General features: G+C 33.5%; 4 protein-coding genes across 8 annotated transcripts; 3 read left to right on the top strand and 1 right to left on the bottom strand.

Moving 5' to 3' along the window:
- Window positions 1–269: 269 nt before the first annotated feature.
- LOC101264423 (heparanase-like protein 2) lies at window positions 270–3,530 on the top strand. The gene is made up of 9 exons (XM_004239417.5): window positions 270–558; window positions 767–803; window positions 1,349–1,532; window positions 1,735–1,892; window positions 1,988–2,221; window positions 2,316–2,505; window positions 2,587–2,712; window positions 2,802–2,901; window positions 3,021–3,530. The coding sequence occupies exons 1-9, from the start codon at window positions 340–342 to the stop codon at window positions 3,369–3,371; spliced, it is 1,599 nt and encodes a 532-aa protein (XP_004239465.5). The 5' UTR covers window positions 270–339; the 3' UTR covers window positions 3,372–3,530.
- Window positions 1,889–9,429, bottom strand: LOC112941533 (uncharacterized). Of its 2 annotated transcripts, XR_003246788.2 has the most exons (4): window positions 9,229–9,429; window positions 5,139–7,389; window positions 3,062–3,357; window positions 1,889–2,524 (listed from the first exon to the last, which is right to left on the bottom strand). XR_003246788.2 is itself a non-coding variant. In XM_004239025.5 (2 exons), the coding sequence occupies exon 2, from the start codon at window positions 7,314–7,316 to the stop codon at window positions 6,522–6,524; it is 795 nt and encodes a 264-aa protein (XP_004239073.2). In that variant the 5' UTR covers window positions 7,317–7,389; window positions 9,229–9,366; the 3' UTR covers window positions 6,288–6,521. The 2 variants fall into 2 exon arrangements, 1 of the variants encoding a protein (XP_004239073.2); XM_004239025.5 differs by lacking the exons at window positions 1,889–2,524; window positions 3,062–3,357 and having other exon boundaries at window positions 6,288–7,389; window positions 9,229–9,366.
- On the top strand, window positions 3,930–6,299 carry LOC101248874 (remorin). 4 transcript variants are annotated; one of them, XM_069297561.1, is made up of 6 exons: window positions 3,930–4,053; window positions 4,133–4,221; window positions 4,295–4,534; window positions 5,010–5,541; window positions 5,714–5,795; window positions 5,879–6,299. In XM_069297561.1, the coding sequence occupies exons 1-6, from the start codon at window positions 4,031–4,033 to the stop codon at window positions 6,104–6,106; spliced, it is 1,194 nt and encodes a 397-aa protein (XP_069153662.1). In that variant the 5' UTR covers window positions 3,930–4,030; the 3' UTR covers window positions 6,107–6,299. The 4 variants fall into 4 exon arrangements, with proteins under 4 accessions (XP_069153662.1, XP_069153663.1, XP_069153665.1 ...); XM_069297562.1 differs by having other exon boundaries at window positions 5,915–6,299; XM_069297564.1 differs by having other exon boundaries at window positions 3,949–4,053; window positions 4,140–4,221.
- A 763-nt stretch (window positions 9,430–10,192) lies between the features above and the next one.
- On the top strand, window positions 10,193–12,429 carry LOC138348463 (uncharacterized). Its single transcript, XM_069297661.1, has 4 exons — window positions 10,193–10,791; window positions 10,887–11,437; window positions 11,514–12,124; window positions 12,241–12,429. The coding sequence occupies exons 1-4, from the start codon at window positions 10,193–10,195 to the stop codon at window positions 12,427–12,429; spliced, it is 1,950 nt and encodes a 649-aa protein (XP_069153762.1).
- Window positions 12,430–16,017: the final 3,588 nt, after the last annotated feature.

Raw genomic sequence — 16,017 nt, forward strand, 5'->3', positions numbered from 1 at the left:
TATTAAAAGTGTAATAATTCTTTACATTGTCAGTATATTATTACATAAACTCAAATTCCTACTTGTACTAATAAGATGATATTTATCCTTTATTATATATTGAATCCTTTCGAAATTTGAACTTTTAATATCTCGAATAAAAATAATAATTATTATTATTTTGTTAAATTAGAATCATAGTATAATTAGTACATAGTTTAATTTTTTAGTAGTCATCTAGGATTCATAATCCTTAGCCACTATGTCTTTTTTTTTCTTTCTATATAAACGTATCAAACTTCAAAAATTTTATTATATTCTTCTTTTATTTTTATTGATTGATCAATAAAAAATAAAAATATGGTTTCAAGAAGAAGTAGATTTTTTTGTTTGTTTTTTTTAGTTTCATCATGTTTATTTAATTTGTCTAATTCAGATGAATTAAAAGTTGTGGTGAAAGGAGTTACATCTATAGCTCAAACAGATGATAATTTCATATGTGCAACATTAGATTGGTGGCCAGAAAATAAATGTGATTATAATCAATGTCCATGGGGAAAAGCTGGTATTCTTAATCTGGTAAATATTTTTCGATTTTTATTATTTATCTAAGTTTTGTAAATTCGTTCATATGTAAATTTATTTCTTGTGAATCAAGAGTCAGCTTGAAAACAAGCTCGCTCTTTAGGTATGCGACTATACTGGTTATGTTGTTGTTATGCCGGAGGAAAAAAAATAAGACATTTTTTTTTTTAATTGATTTATTTTATGTTTTTGAATTATGTAGGATTTGAAAAACAGGATTCTTACAAACGCTGTTAAAGGTTAGTAGTACTAGTAATATGTTGCTCTAATTTCTTTATTATTATTATTATATGGGCGTAAAAATATTTTTTTTTTTAAATGTGATATCTATTAATATAGGTTGATATAATTTTAAAATAATATTAAATTTTTATTCTTTGAACAAGAATCTAGCCTTCAAACCATCATGTTCATTTAAATTATTTTTTTTAACGTGAATATAGATTTTATGTATGACAATTCGTTAATATTTTAACGAATATTAGATATGAAGTTATAATTTTAATTGTACTATGGTCTATGAGTTTAGTAATAAGTATCTTATATCTTGAACTTCATCAAGTTTAAATTTTAAATCAATTCATGTATTACGGTTTAACAAAATAATATTTTTTTAAAATTTTAATTAGAGTTTAATTATGGAAAGTTGTCTTTAACTTGGATGTTCTTTTTCATGCCCAATCTTGTTTTTATTCTCTAAAAAAAAAGTTGGTAAATATACGTTATATTTATACTTTTTTTTTTTGCTTCTAAATAATATTTTCTAATTTTTAATTTTTTGCAGCATTTAATCCACTAAGACTCAGAATAGGAGGTTCATTACAAGATCAAGTTTATTACAAAGTTGGAAATTACCCCAAAAATTGCTCAAATTTTGAGAAAAAATCTGATGGACTCTTTGGATTTAGTGATGGATGTCTTCACATGAATAGATGGGATGAATTGCATGACATGTTCAACAAAACAGGGTAAGTAAAAGCATCTCGTGTTCACGTAGGGTTCAAAATTAACGTGACCCGTGACCTATAGATCATACAAAAACTAATGTTGTTTCAAAGCTTTCCATTTTTGGCCTAATTTTATTTTATTCTATTCATAATTACGCATGAAATATTTATCTGGTAATAAACATTAATTTACGATTAACCAAACATGATATTATTTATGCAGAGCCGCGATAACATTTTCATTCAATGCTTTGATTGGAAGAATACCATCGGATGAAAATGATACAACTCTTTGGGTTGGAGATTGGAATCACTACAATGCAAAATCATTGATGAAATACACTCTCAATAAGGGATACAAAATTGACTCATATGAGTTAGGTAAAATAAATAAATTTTATCGCTAAACAACAAAAAAAATCGTTTTTTCTTTACTTGTTTATATATAAAAAAATACTAACATTAATTTTTGTTAGGTAATGAGCTTTGTGGAAGTGGAGTTGCTGCAAAAATAAAGGCTCATCAATATGGTAATGATGTTAAGAAATTGAAGAAACTTGTCACACATATGTATCCTAATCCTGCTAATAGACCAAAAATCTTGGCCCCTGGTGGATTTTATGATCAAAAATGGTTCCAAGAGTTCCTTGAAACAACCGGTCCGGGCGTTGTCGATGGATTGACACATCATATTTACAACCTTGGAGCAGGTATGTAATACTAATGTATGTTTGTTGTATTCCAGAGGCAGATTCAGGATTCGAACTGGCGTGTTAAAAGAATGTTTGTATTGTCACGTTGTAGGTGTTGATCCAACTTTGATTGACAAACTTCAGAATCCATTTTTCCTAAGTCAGATAGCTCAAACATTTAAGAATGTTGATAATGATGCTAAGTTGTTTTCACCATCATCTGGACCATGGGTTGGTGAATCTGGTGGAGCTTATAACAGTGGTGGCAAAACCACTTCACACACCTTCGTTAACGGCTTCTGGTAACTCTTCATATCAAGCCTGATAAAACGTGATAACACGTAAAACAAATGTGTCTTATGTTAGTATTGGTGTTGTTGTAGGTACTTGGATCAATTGGGAATGACATCAACATTCAACCATAAGGTATACTGCAGACAATCTTTAATAGGAGGAAACTATGGTCTTCTCAACACAACAAGTTTCATCCCAAATCCAGATTACTATGGGTACTTAAAACGCGATTCTCATAATCTAAAATTTACTTATTTCACACTAAAGTTTAGGTATCTTACAAGTTTCTTGATGATATCTGCAGTGCTCTTCTATGGCATAAGCTTATGGGAAAGAATGTGCTTTCTATTACTCATGAAGGCTCTCCCTACATCCGCACTTACGCACATTGCTCAAAGACAAGTGTAAGTTACAACAACACTATCAAAGATTTCAACTTTACCATGGTCTTTTTCGGAAACAGTCTCGGTAAGACCTTAGGTCTGCATACACTTTTTCTGAAATTTTTTTGTTGGTCTTTCAGGGTATTACAGTTCTACTAATCAACATGGATAAGTCAACTACCTTTGATGTCTCTGTTGTCGATGACTTGAATATGTACGCTGAAGGTGTTGCATCGGTTGAGTATACAAATCCAAATCCTGATAGTGTTGATTCTATGCATCCAAGAGAAGAGTACCATTTGACTCCAAAAGATGGAAACATTCAGAGTGATGTCTTGTTGCTAAATGGAACTCCATTGAAGCTCACTTCCTCATTGGACATCCCGGTAATGAAGCCTAAGCTCGTTGATCCAACGTTGCCCATCAGTGTTGCTCCTCAATCTATCGTCTTTGCTACCCTGAGAGGGTTCCAGGCTCCTGCTTGTGCATAGAGAATTCACAGAGTTTAATCTATTAATTTACATTTTTAGATATGGATAAGTACATTAGGTCCTTCTTATTTGTTTAGAGAAGTTTCAGATTAAACTTTAGTTTATTTTATTGTTTTAGTAAAGTTGTTTTATATTACATTGTTAGTTTTGCTGTCTTTATTTCTTGTGTTGGTTTCTGATTAAGGAATTTGAATCTATATAAACCTGAAAAGAACTCAAGATTCCTACTTTTTCAACTTTCTCGACATACCTAAAGTATCGCGGTTTTTCGAGTTTCATACCTAACTATCCTACCTGAACTGAGGTGTGCTTTGATAAATAGCAGGTGATAGTTCAAGTATGAAACTTATAAAACCGGGATACTTTAGGTGTGTTTATGACCGTCAACTCTTAAACGGAATTTGAATCTCTTCAAGAAAAAGCAAAGCATTTATAGCACAAGAAAAGAATGTTTGATAACTTTTGTTTGAAGATCCAAAACCAAAGCCTTACATGCAAAGATACCTTAACTTAATCATTAAAATTCCTTCAAAAGCAGCAAAGCTTTTATACCTGACAAAAAAACTTCCTTTTTTCTTGTGCTTCTTCGAAAAAAGTTTCAACTTTTTATCTGATCTTTGAAGTAGCTTTAATATAAGGTTCCATTACACAAAGAAATAATGGATATGCTTAAGCAAATAAGGTAATGAACGTCAATTCAAATTCTAGCATCATAACGAAAAACTTTTTTGATCGTGTTGCAATTAACACAACTGTTCTAGGGTGAAGTTTACCGGTATAGGAGAAGAAGAGAAAGGTGGCAGCAGCAAAGATAGAACAGTACCACCACAGAAAACTCAACCTTTTAAAGGTAGTAACTCAGACTCAAAACTAAATCATAGGAAAACAAAAACATTCTAAAAGCTTTTTGTTGTTTTGAACAGAAACGAAAAGAATACCTAGCTGGTTGCACAGACAGTTTACTAGGACAATGAGTCGTGATTATGATTCCAGTGATAGCATTGATTATCCAGCTGCGGTGGCAGCAGCTGCATTTGCTATAACATCAATTGAAGAAAAGAGTGAATACGACCACAGAAGGACAAATAGTGGAGGTGATAAACCTTTGACAAAGATCAAAAGTAAAGGAGAGGATATTGCCAAGAAACCGGAAAAGCTCTCAGGTAGGAAGAAATTTCCGATGATTCCTCGTCTTTCTTAGTTCATAATTAAGAATCATAATAAACAAGCTGTAGATGGAATGAGGATTAGAGGACATAGTTACAAACCATGATGTCAGGGGCTCAAGCTGTAGATGGAATGAGGATTAGAGGACATAGTTACAAACCATGATGTCAGGGGCTCAAATCCCTCCTCTCCTACAACTGGTCCAAAATGAAAATACTTTACCCCCCCGGGGAGTAGGAAACCCAACCCTTTTCCTCTCAAATACACATCTTCGTGATTTCTATCCAAAGGCCACTTAGACATTGAATAATTGAATTTCTAAATTGCGAGATGAATAAACAATAAAATCAAGAAAAAGGTTCAACAAATAGTTCAAACCGTTGGATTTCTTAGTTAAATAATGAGGACTAGTCAATAGTCATTTTATTTATCATCCTAACATGTTTAGCATTTTCTTCTTACTTGTAACAGATGAAGCTTCAAAATCAAGTTCAAAACTTCCATATAAAAGTGAGCCAATAGGGTCAACAACAATCAATCCAGGGCCAGTTAAATCTGTGCCATCTATTAAGAAGAAACCAACTTTTGGAGATACCAAACCTGAAAGCGAAGTTGTTGGAAAGCTCAAAAAAGTTCCATCCATCAAGAGAACGCCAACGTTTGGAGATAGCACCCCTGAAAGCGAAGTTGCTGAAAAGGCCAAAAAAGCTCCACCCATTAAGAAAACGCCAACATTTGGAGATAGCAAACCTGAAAGTGAAGTTGCTGAAAAGGCCATAAGAGCTCCATCCATGAAGAGAGCATCTACATTTCCAGACCAAAGCATCGATATCAGACCTCCCAAGGCTCCTGAGGTTCCTGTTTCCGCTCCTGCTGTTCAGCCAACTAGGCAATTCTCCTCACAACCAGGCATGGCTAAAGCGCCAAATACAATAAAGCCTGCAAGTGGAAATTCTCAGGCAGATAACTGGGAGAAAGAAGAAATGGAGAAAATCAGGATAAGGTATCTTGCTAAACTGATGCCTGGCCATTGACATCACACGAGAAAACCTTCACTTATACCTTTTTCTCCGAAAAGGACAGTGAAAGTGATATACCTGCATATTGACAATAACATTTCATTGTTCTATTATATGAACCACTTGTTACCCTTTTACTAAGAAGAGAAGTTTCAGGTACAAGAAGCTCATAAATGAAATTGTGGACTGGGAGACTAAGAAGAAGAAGAAAGCAAAGCGCAACTTGGAGAAAGTTGAGGTTGATTCTATCTTAAAATTTTCTTAATAGTTGATCTTCTGGTATTCATTTATTTACCAACTACATAATGAATGAAATTACAGGCTGAACTATTATCAAATGAAAAAATGAAATTACAGGCTGAATTAGACAGGCGTAGGGCAAAAGCCAGGAAACATTTCCACGATGAGGTTGGAAGGATTGAAAGCATTGCAGGAGGGGCCAAAGAACAAGCAGATCAACATCGAAAGAACGAAGAGCTAAAGGTGTTAGAGAAGGCAAATAAGATCAGAGTCACTGGAAAAATGCCATCAACTTGTTCATGCTTTTAAAAGTACCATTCATAAGAAATCTGTAAAAAATGTAAATTGGTAGATCCAAATTTATTGGAGAAACATGAAAATATACTAAGGCACAATATTCGCCGTGTATAAGCTTTCATAACATCATCACAAATCAATAGTGATGTCAAGTTGTAATTCTCCGGAGGGAAATAAATCTATCTCAATAAAGTTATAGTAGAAAGAGCAACCCCGCGATATCATTCATCCATTAACAATAGCAGATACAAACTTTGAAGGAAAATTAACCTTAACCTCCACAAAAACCAACAACTATTTACACCATCTCTTGATATGAAAACTAAGATCAAACTGATGAGACATTGTTTACTAGTGCAAACAGTACTATGTATTACATCCTCGAAACTCTAAAAAATAATCCTCAAACAAATTGAACAGAAATACTTCAAGAAGTAATCTCTCTCACCAGCCAATCTAGAGCAGGATAAGCGAAGTATATAACTAGCAAAGATGGAAGTCCAAAAAGAATTGTGATCACCAGGTATAGAATCAAGATGCCCACACTGGAAGGTATCACAAATATAACAACCAGAAGAAGTGCAACAACCAACGGAAATTTGGATGTCAACCGGAAAAAGAAATCAAGGGACTTCTGAAGAGAAAACTGGGTCCTTTGCATTGTAGGGGTATCATTTGTATTAGGACCACTAGTGCCAGACCCCGAAGAGCCTATACGATGAGCCCTCCTGCAGTTCGTAACAGAACTCGCGTTCCTGGTATTTGAAGTACAAGGGGAGGAGCACATTAATTGATCCATGTATATGGCAGATGGAGACTTCATCCTGTCACCATTTCTGCTCTCCACCATCCAGAGGAGGAAGAAGTTCTTGCTAGGAAACTTGAGATTTCCCTGGTAAAACAATCGAAGTGTCAGCAAATTACACCATGGGCAGGAAACGAACAATGGAATCTGGATTTGTTGGGTGGATATCTTCACGGAAGCCGATTTAAGTCCCAACAGACAATTTTTACAAAGAGAGTGGCCACACCACAATACATAGGGAACATTCTCAACAATGTTAAATGATTCCCAACATATTGGGCATTCTAGTCCTTCCTCAGTGCTTTCATTAGAGCGGATATCATCGTCATCTGAGTACTCGTGACAAGTTCGACTGGGCGTAGCAGAATCCTTCTTCTGGCCAAAGCTTGTGATGACATTTGAAATGGATTTCCACATAGAGACAGAACAACTAGTACAATAAGGATCTGACAGAAAACACTTTGTTCAATTTAAAGCACCTCTTTTGAACCTGAAATATAGAATTTAAAAATGTGACATTTATCAGAAAGAGAAGAGCTGATGTTAGTGTGCCTCATAAACTGCAACCACAGCCCCCTTAGATAGTTTTCAATAGAAATAATGAATAGCTTCATATCATTATGTATCAGCAAGAAGAAATTATTTTTGATATTCTCTAAATTGCTAGAACCCATCCAAAAAGAATACCTGAAATGGACTCTATTTTCCGTCTAAGAGGTGAAAATTGTAACAAAGGTCAAACTTACTCCTCCAACCGAACCCTTTCGATGGGGCTGTCGACTGCTATATAGGCAGAAAAGGAGATTTTTACTGGTTTCTGCACCTTTGGTACTAGTCAAATCATACTTTTGACTGCACATTCAACCATTCATCTTAAAATTCAAATCCTTATAACAATAGTCCAACGGATATTTTAGTGGTTAACTCCTATAAAACATCATGGGTTCACAACATTCTATAGGACTTGCCTTTCATTGCGGTAGATATCATCTAACCATATAACACTCCCGTAGCATTCCTCCATTCAGTCATCCTATTTTAATTTCATATATCATGTCTTCATATAAGAATGAGCACCACCGCTCTCTAAATTTCTACCTTATAATTTGTAATCATAATTCAGTTCTAGTTTCACCATTGTTGGCATAAATTGTGATAATCTACCGGATATGCATGCATCAATGTACTCCTTATGTACTTAGAATATATCCTTCCACTCAAAAGGAGATATCTTGAGACTAAAGATTCAGCTCTTGGGTACTCCTTTAATCAGTCCAGTCTCGAACAGACACTCTTAAAGGAGGAAAAAACGACCTTGGCCACTCTAGCTCATTTTATTATAACAACAATGATGATGTCATTATCGCGAGTTAGTTAGGGTCGATTATATGTCTCCTCACAATAATAGAACTTCATTCAGACCCAAGAAATTCGATATGTACAATTAGATTCTCTACATTTCCTACTAGCATACAAATCTCTAACAACACACAGATTCCTAGCAAAAAAAATTAGACCAAAATTTACTTATTTTTACGATTACCTATCCCCTTTAGCACATTCCATCACTATAGTTACACAACTGTACACCAATGCATTAAGAGGTCGATGTTGGACATGACTAATCATCTCAAATAACCTTCTTTCATTTCACTCTTTATGTTTGCTACTTGCATATTCAGCTAAACGTGATCATTTCTAATCATATCAAATTTTGTACAACTGCACATTAATTTTGCAAATGATGACAGTCGTAGGGGTAAACCTGTGCATACACCGCCCTCCCCAAACCCTACTTGTGGGATTACAATATGTCTTCTTGTTATTGATGACAGCTGTGGGATCTAAAACCATGTCCTTCCGGGACCAAAGCCTAAATTTGACACCTTAAACCACTCTAATTTTTTTTCACACTCTCAAAATTTACTAATCCAATGACAAGAACTGATTCAAACAGTCATTAACAAAATACATAGCATTACAGGCACACCAGCAGAATTTCAAAAATCAAAACTTTTCCTTTATAACTATAATTAAAAACATAAAAATAAGAGAAACCACACTAACAAAGCTTCAAACCCCCAAAAAGGAGTTAAAGCTAGAATCTTGAATTCCAATTTCCACGATACTTGGCAAATCAACAAACATTACATCAATCACAAAATACCCACAAAAAAATTCAACCCCACAAACAGATTCATCCATCTCACATGTAATAAAAATTCCAAAACACAAGAAATCCACAAAGTTCATAAAAATCCAATCTTGAAATCAGACAACCATCAAAACAAGATTATTTTTTGGGAGATTCAAGAAAAGATGAACTTACTTGATTAAAAAGATGATTTTTCAGAAATTTGCAGAAAATTTTATACAGAAAGAGAAGAAAAAGAGAGACCAAAGCAAATAAAAATGGGATTTTTATTGTGTAAGGTCTCTCTTTTTCCTTCTTTCTTTCTGTATCTGTCTGTATTCGGAGAAAACTGTGAGGAGATTTTACGTGGGATTAAACTGTAGATACCAGGTAGACAAGTGGAATGTTTTTTAATTAAAAAATATATTTTATTTATTTTTAATTTTGATAAAAAAAATATAATTCTTTTTTGTTTTGTTAGGAAAAAATTGTAAATTTTAAGTATGGAATTGTCTTTGTTAAAAAGTTTTTCGCTCAAATGTTAATTTTTCTTCACGAATTCGAATATAATCAAACGTTACTATAGATATTTAACACTGAACAAGTTTTTCACTCAAATGTTAAACTTTCCTTCGTGAATTCGAATATAATCAGATATTAATATAGATATCTAATACGACAAAAGAAAAAAAGGAAAAAATAATAAGTGGAGTACAATTTTATCTTGTGTTGCTATTTTTAGAATTTTTTGAAGAATGGATCTTTGCTATATTTTGAATTAATATCTACTTTGATGGCCAAACTTCATTAAATGTGGGGACAAATAAACTATAGGCTAAACATTTTTTATATAATATAGTAATACTTACATAAATAGCTATAGTTTGAGGGTTATTAGATTGAGATGACTATATTTATCATATTTAAAAAAATAGCTAGAGTTTGTTTAAAAAATTGGCTAATTGTTTTTTTAAAAAAAATACAAAAATACATTGGAATTTAAATGTAACTGAAAATCCTATTTTGTAGCCCACTAATTTGGCACTTTCAACTTGTAACTTACCTTTCCTTAATAGGATTCTTGTCAACATATAAAAAAATGAAGATATGCAGAATATGTTCTTATACACTGTACTACTGGAAAAAAATTACGAAAAAAATGGCAACAATCTGTGTTTTAATTCGCCATTCCGGAAAATGGAGCGATGAGAATTGTTATGTGGAATACAACATTGACGGGATTGTTTTGAAGGAATATGCTTCATATTCTGATTTAGTTGATGTGATTTCCGTACAATTGAACGTTGATCTTACAAAGAAGTGTATGAAGATTAAATACACTATCGAAGGTGACGACACGCCTATGGAAATACGTAACGACATGGGTGTGCGCCTATATGTTCAGTTGAAAAAAATGAATACTCAAATTGGAGTATATCCCCTGTGTGTTAGTATTTACGATATTGATATTGTATATTCTGGTTCTGGAGAAACTTCTATTGAAAGTGATGTGTTGCAACTTGAATACAATAAAGAATTAAATAGTGAGGATGATCCATTAGCAATTGTACCAGCATTTGGCGATCAAACAGTAGATGCATTTGATGTTGAAAATAATTTAATAATCACTAACAGATCGCAAAAGAAGATAATGGTGGATCAGATATACATGGATAAGTCGACATTGAAAGATGTGATGGAAAAATATTCAATCGAAAAAAGGTTTAAATTCTTGGTGGAGAGGTCAAACTCTATTAGGTAAATTATGTTTAAATTTATTCATATTACGTTTATTTATATATGTTTGAAGATGCAACTCAAAACTAAAATCAAACTATAAATGGTATTCGCAGTTATACTCTTGTATGCCAATCTAAAGAATGCACGTGGTTAATGAAGGCGTCAAGTATTAACAAGTCAAAAATGTTCAGAATTAGAGTTTTTAACTCTGAACATACATGTCCTTTGAAGGATGGAGTGCATTCAGATTGTCGAGCAACAAGTTCGTTGATTGGAGGAATAAAAGCACCTAAATTGAGGAATCATAAGAGGAAGTACAGTCCAAATGATATTAAAGATGACATTAAGTTGGATTTGGGTATTGATATTAATTACATGTTGGCATGGCGATCAAAGGAGAAGACATTAGAATCTATCATGGGGCAACCAGCTGCGTCTTACGGGAAGCTACCAGGATACTTGTATACGTTGGATAAGACGTATCCTGGTTCACATATACGAATGCAAAAAACACCTAATGACGAATTTTTGTATGTTTTTATAGCGCTGGATGCTTTTATAAAGGGATTTGATCATTGCAGGCCAATTGTTGTTGTAGACGCCAGCCACCTCAAATCAGCATACACTGGTGCATTCGTATCAGCCAGCACTATGGATGGAGCAGGTATTTGGATACATACATACAATTTAATTTATTTTTATTTTTCTTGTTATTCATCTATTTTTGTATATTATAATAGGGAATATATTACCTTTGGCATACGGAGTTATAGATTCGGAAAATGATGTTTCTTGGACATGGTTCTTTGAACAATTCAAAGAAGCCTATGGAGAAAGAAAGAATATGTGTGTAGTATCTTACCGACATAATAGCATAATTAAGGCTGTATCTATTGTATACAACAATGTCCAACATTACGCCTGCATATGGCACTTGTGGGCTAATGTATGTAAGAATTTTCGAAAAGCAAATGATCAATTGAGTGAAGTATTCTACACTATGGCAAAGGCATATACTCAAAGTGATTTTGATAAGCTAATGAAAAGGGTTGAGCAGTTTGATGTAAGGGTTAAGAATTACTTGGAGATGGTTGGATATGAGAAGTGGGCAAGGTTGTGTGCACCAGTTCCTCGTGGTTGGGTTATGACATCGAATATTGCAGAGTGCATCAATTCGACGTTAGTAGCAGCAAGAGAATTACCAATATTTGACTTTCTTGAACAAGTGCGATTGATGTTTGCTAGATGGAATTGCACAAATCGGAAAAATGCATCATGCACATTCACACTGCTTGGGAAGAAGTTTCAAGAGATGTTTTTGCTTAATGAATCAAAATCGTGGCGTATGATGGTATGTATATTGAAAAAAAATTCGTGTTCAATGGATTGTGTATTCATTTATTTTAGTAGTCAAAAATATTTGCTTTAATATTAAAGTGTATAATTGAATTTCTGTATTGATTATAGGTTGCCCCGTCAACTGATTACGTTTATTCCGTAAGTGATGAAGGGAAGAGTTATATTGTATGTTTGGAAAAAAAGACTTGCAGTTGCAACATGTTTCAAGTTGACGGTATACCGTGCTCACATGCGTGGAGTGTGTTGAATAAAAATCGCATGCTTCCGGAAGAATATTGTTCAGAATTTTATAAGTGAGGAACAATATTGAAAACATATGAAGTCCCTATATATCCTCTACCTGACAAAGGTGAATGGAACATACCTTAACACATTACTACCGAAGTTGTGTTGCCACCAAAATTCAAGCGACCTCCAGGAAGGCCAAAAAAGCAACGTGAAAAGTCATTTAGCGAGCTGAGCAAAAGGAAGGGTACCAATTCTTGTAGTACATGTGGACAAGAAGGACATAATAGGCGTTCATGTCGAACTGCAACACGAAATGCATAAAAATTGTTACATGACACTATTAAATTTCTTGTAGTTAATTTTTGTTATTTTGAATAAAGGAATGATGAGTTATTTGCCTTTTGAATATTTTGAAATATTTATTAAATAAGATATCAATTATGTAAGTATAGTTATTTATGTATATGTAAGTATTACTTTGATACAAATTTTGGAATCAATTTCTTTGGTATAAGTGTATATGTATTTTGACATTGATTCTCAATATGTAGACTGTTAAAAACTATTTGTGGGATCGCCTCGCTATGTGCATGGATGCCATGTTTATACATGTAAAAATGGGGTCACTTAATTTTTTGCTGATAATCCATTGACTAATTCACCGATGCCAAAGCCAAATCATCGCAAGTCATGAACATCTAATTAATTATGAAATAATACAGAAATAAATTTAAAACAACTAATGTGATCATATATGATTATAAAGAAAAGTTGATAATGTTTGACAAAAAACCAAAATATTAGTTTTTACCATAAGTTCAAAAAAAAAAAACTAGTACGAAATACTAATCAATCACAACAAGTTGACTATTATCAATCCTTGCGGGTGTCCTCATTCTTCTTGGTGGTGCCTTATTATCGCTAACAGCCCCGTCTTTCATCTTTTTCATTGCATATTCCCACAAGAGTGCACCGTATCTGATACGGTGTAACTTAGAATCAAGATACTTAACTGGAATACCTTCACCCTCACTTAAGTACTCAGCAAATGCTAGAAAGTATATCCCGCAATCCCTGAAAATATACATTACTTTTTAAAATCTGATACTTTTTAGGAAAATTGAACGAAGAGATTTGTTTTATACTTACAAAAAATCTGATCCTTGTTGAGGTATATCCTCCACATACGTCACGTCGTATGCGATGTGGTTATCTTCTACATCATCCGAACCATCTCCAATCTCCATTGAAACATACATTGGCAGAAGTTGAGCAGCTTTTGAATTTTCTCTCTAACATGATAGTTATGACCTGCTGCTCTGTATGAGTCATATACATAAATGTGTTTGTCAATTAATGACAAAACAGCCAACACCCAGTGATTTTTATGCTCCACGTTCACTGGTATGAACACATTGTCGATTGTATTCCATGGAATGGCAGCCATAAACCTATATCCTTTTATGTAATCACGTATGGCGCTTTCAACATTTGCAACACAAAAGTTACTTCCAACTTGAGCATATGCAGCATAAATTTCAGAAATTTTTGACTTGAATATACAATCAACAGTAGTGTACCTGTATCGACTATTGATGTTGTATTTACTTTTTTTACGCAAGTAATACATGATCACATCAATATGCTGTAAACAATTAAAAAACAAATGTACAAATTTAGCACATCATAAAAATATGAACAATACTTATACTACTTTTTATGTTTAAATTCATATGTTTACCTCATCATTCAGCAGTTGTTTATCATAAGACAGAGAGTAGAACCAATTCTTGTTTGATATTCGATGAATGCCCAAATCCATATCAACCGCCAGTTTTGCTTTTTTATTCTTATACCGATCTTCACCATGCATCCTTTTGATAACAAATAAGAATTAATTAATATTTAAGTATATTATGTTTACATAATCATCATATATATATATATATATATATATTATGTATACTTACTTATTCATATGGCTAGCAAGAAGCCCTTCAGAAAGCCACAAACAGTAATCGTCGAAAAGATCATAATTATATGGCCCTTGTATGAAGTCAGAAACAAAATGATGTTTCTTTTCATAAGTTTTAACCACGTCATAAGAGCTACCTGAAATATTTAGTATACAGACACACAAATTATAACAAACATATTTTCGCATATATGTATTAGGCACTACGATTGTTATAGAATCGTATATGTAAAAAAAAAACTAGTAGGGAGCAGGTAAGACACTAAGTATGTTAAACATTGTTATATACCAGATGATGATTCAATATTTGAGGAGTAAGGAGAGCAAATCAATTGATCAGAATGTATGATACTTTGAACTGGCACGGGTGTATTATCATAAACGCCACCCTCTGAACGGACCACAACCTCGGAATGAACGACAACATTCTTTTTGGGATATATTGTGTCAATATCAGGTAACAGAGCATCAAGCAACTCAAATTGTGACTGAGGTTGTTGGATTCCGTCGTTCTGAATTACATTACCGTCTTCTGTCAATCGATCAGGATGTCTGATCCTTTTAATTGGCACGGGTGTAGTATCATAAACGACACCCTCTGGATGGACCACAACCTCTGAATGAACCACATCATTCTTTTTGGGATTGATTGCATCAAAATCAGGTAACAAAGCATCTATCAACTCAATTTGTGACTGAGGTTGTTGGATGTCATGATTCTGAAATACATTAATGTCGTTAAGCTATTCATGTACCGTCAAAGGGTCTTGTATGTGTATCTGAACAGGCTGCAAATACTCCTTGACATTAATTTTGACATGTTCTTGAAGAACGAAACGAGGTGTCCGAACCTAACAATATTACAATAAAAACTATTATTTGTATTCTTTTAACATGTTTCACCTTCAACTACTAACTAATCAAAAAATAATTTATTCAAATAGTACCTCGTTTGCATCACAGTGAGGCTTATCCATAACATTTGATATCTGATTGTTGTTGGACCAATTAGGTACATGACTTGGAGATTCAGTTGCATCATCCTGTGTATTTTATCCATTAGAAAATGAGATATTATAAGTAAGTAACTTGTATATGTAAATGTATTGTATTAATTTAATATTGTCATAATTAACCTGATTTGGTGCTCCATATTCACGACAGCTTCTGTTAAGTGCATCCATAACTTGTCTAAAATTTCCCATTATCAACAATTGCAACTCCTTGAACTCATTATTAACCTGATTATTAAATAGAATGTAAGTTTATATTGAAATACAATGTGAACTAAAAAAAAATAGAATGTATTGCATACATAAGTCTTGAAGGATGCAAGATCTTGTCTCAGCAAATCAATTTCATCTGCCTTGGTATCTTGAGGTTCTTTCGAACTCCTTGGTGGTGTACGGTTAGCAGAATCATCCGGACGGTTATGCATCTCCTATACTGATACATTATCCTCCAATGGATTTGAATCAGGATTTAAAGTTGTACTCTTTGCCTTACGACAACCACTCAATACTATGGGGCGTTTATCTTTCAACCTCGAACCTGCATGCAAATTGGGCTTTTTGATCAATGTGGATCTTAAAACATATGCCTTCTGTTTACCTTTTTCTTTATTGTGTGGCTTATGACTTGGAGGCTTTGAAGTGAAATCATCATCTTCGTCGTCATCTTTG

The sequence above is a fragment of the Solanum lycopersicum genome, chromosome 5, assembly GCF_036512215.1.
Source record: "Solanum lycopersicum chromosome 5, SLM_r2.1".
NCBI lineage: Eukaryota > Viridiplantae > Streptophyta > Magnoliopsida > Solanales > Solanaceae > Solanum > Solanum lycopersicum.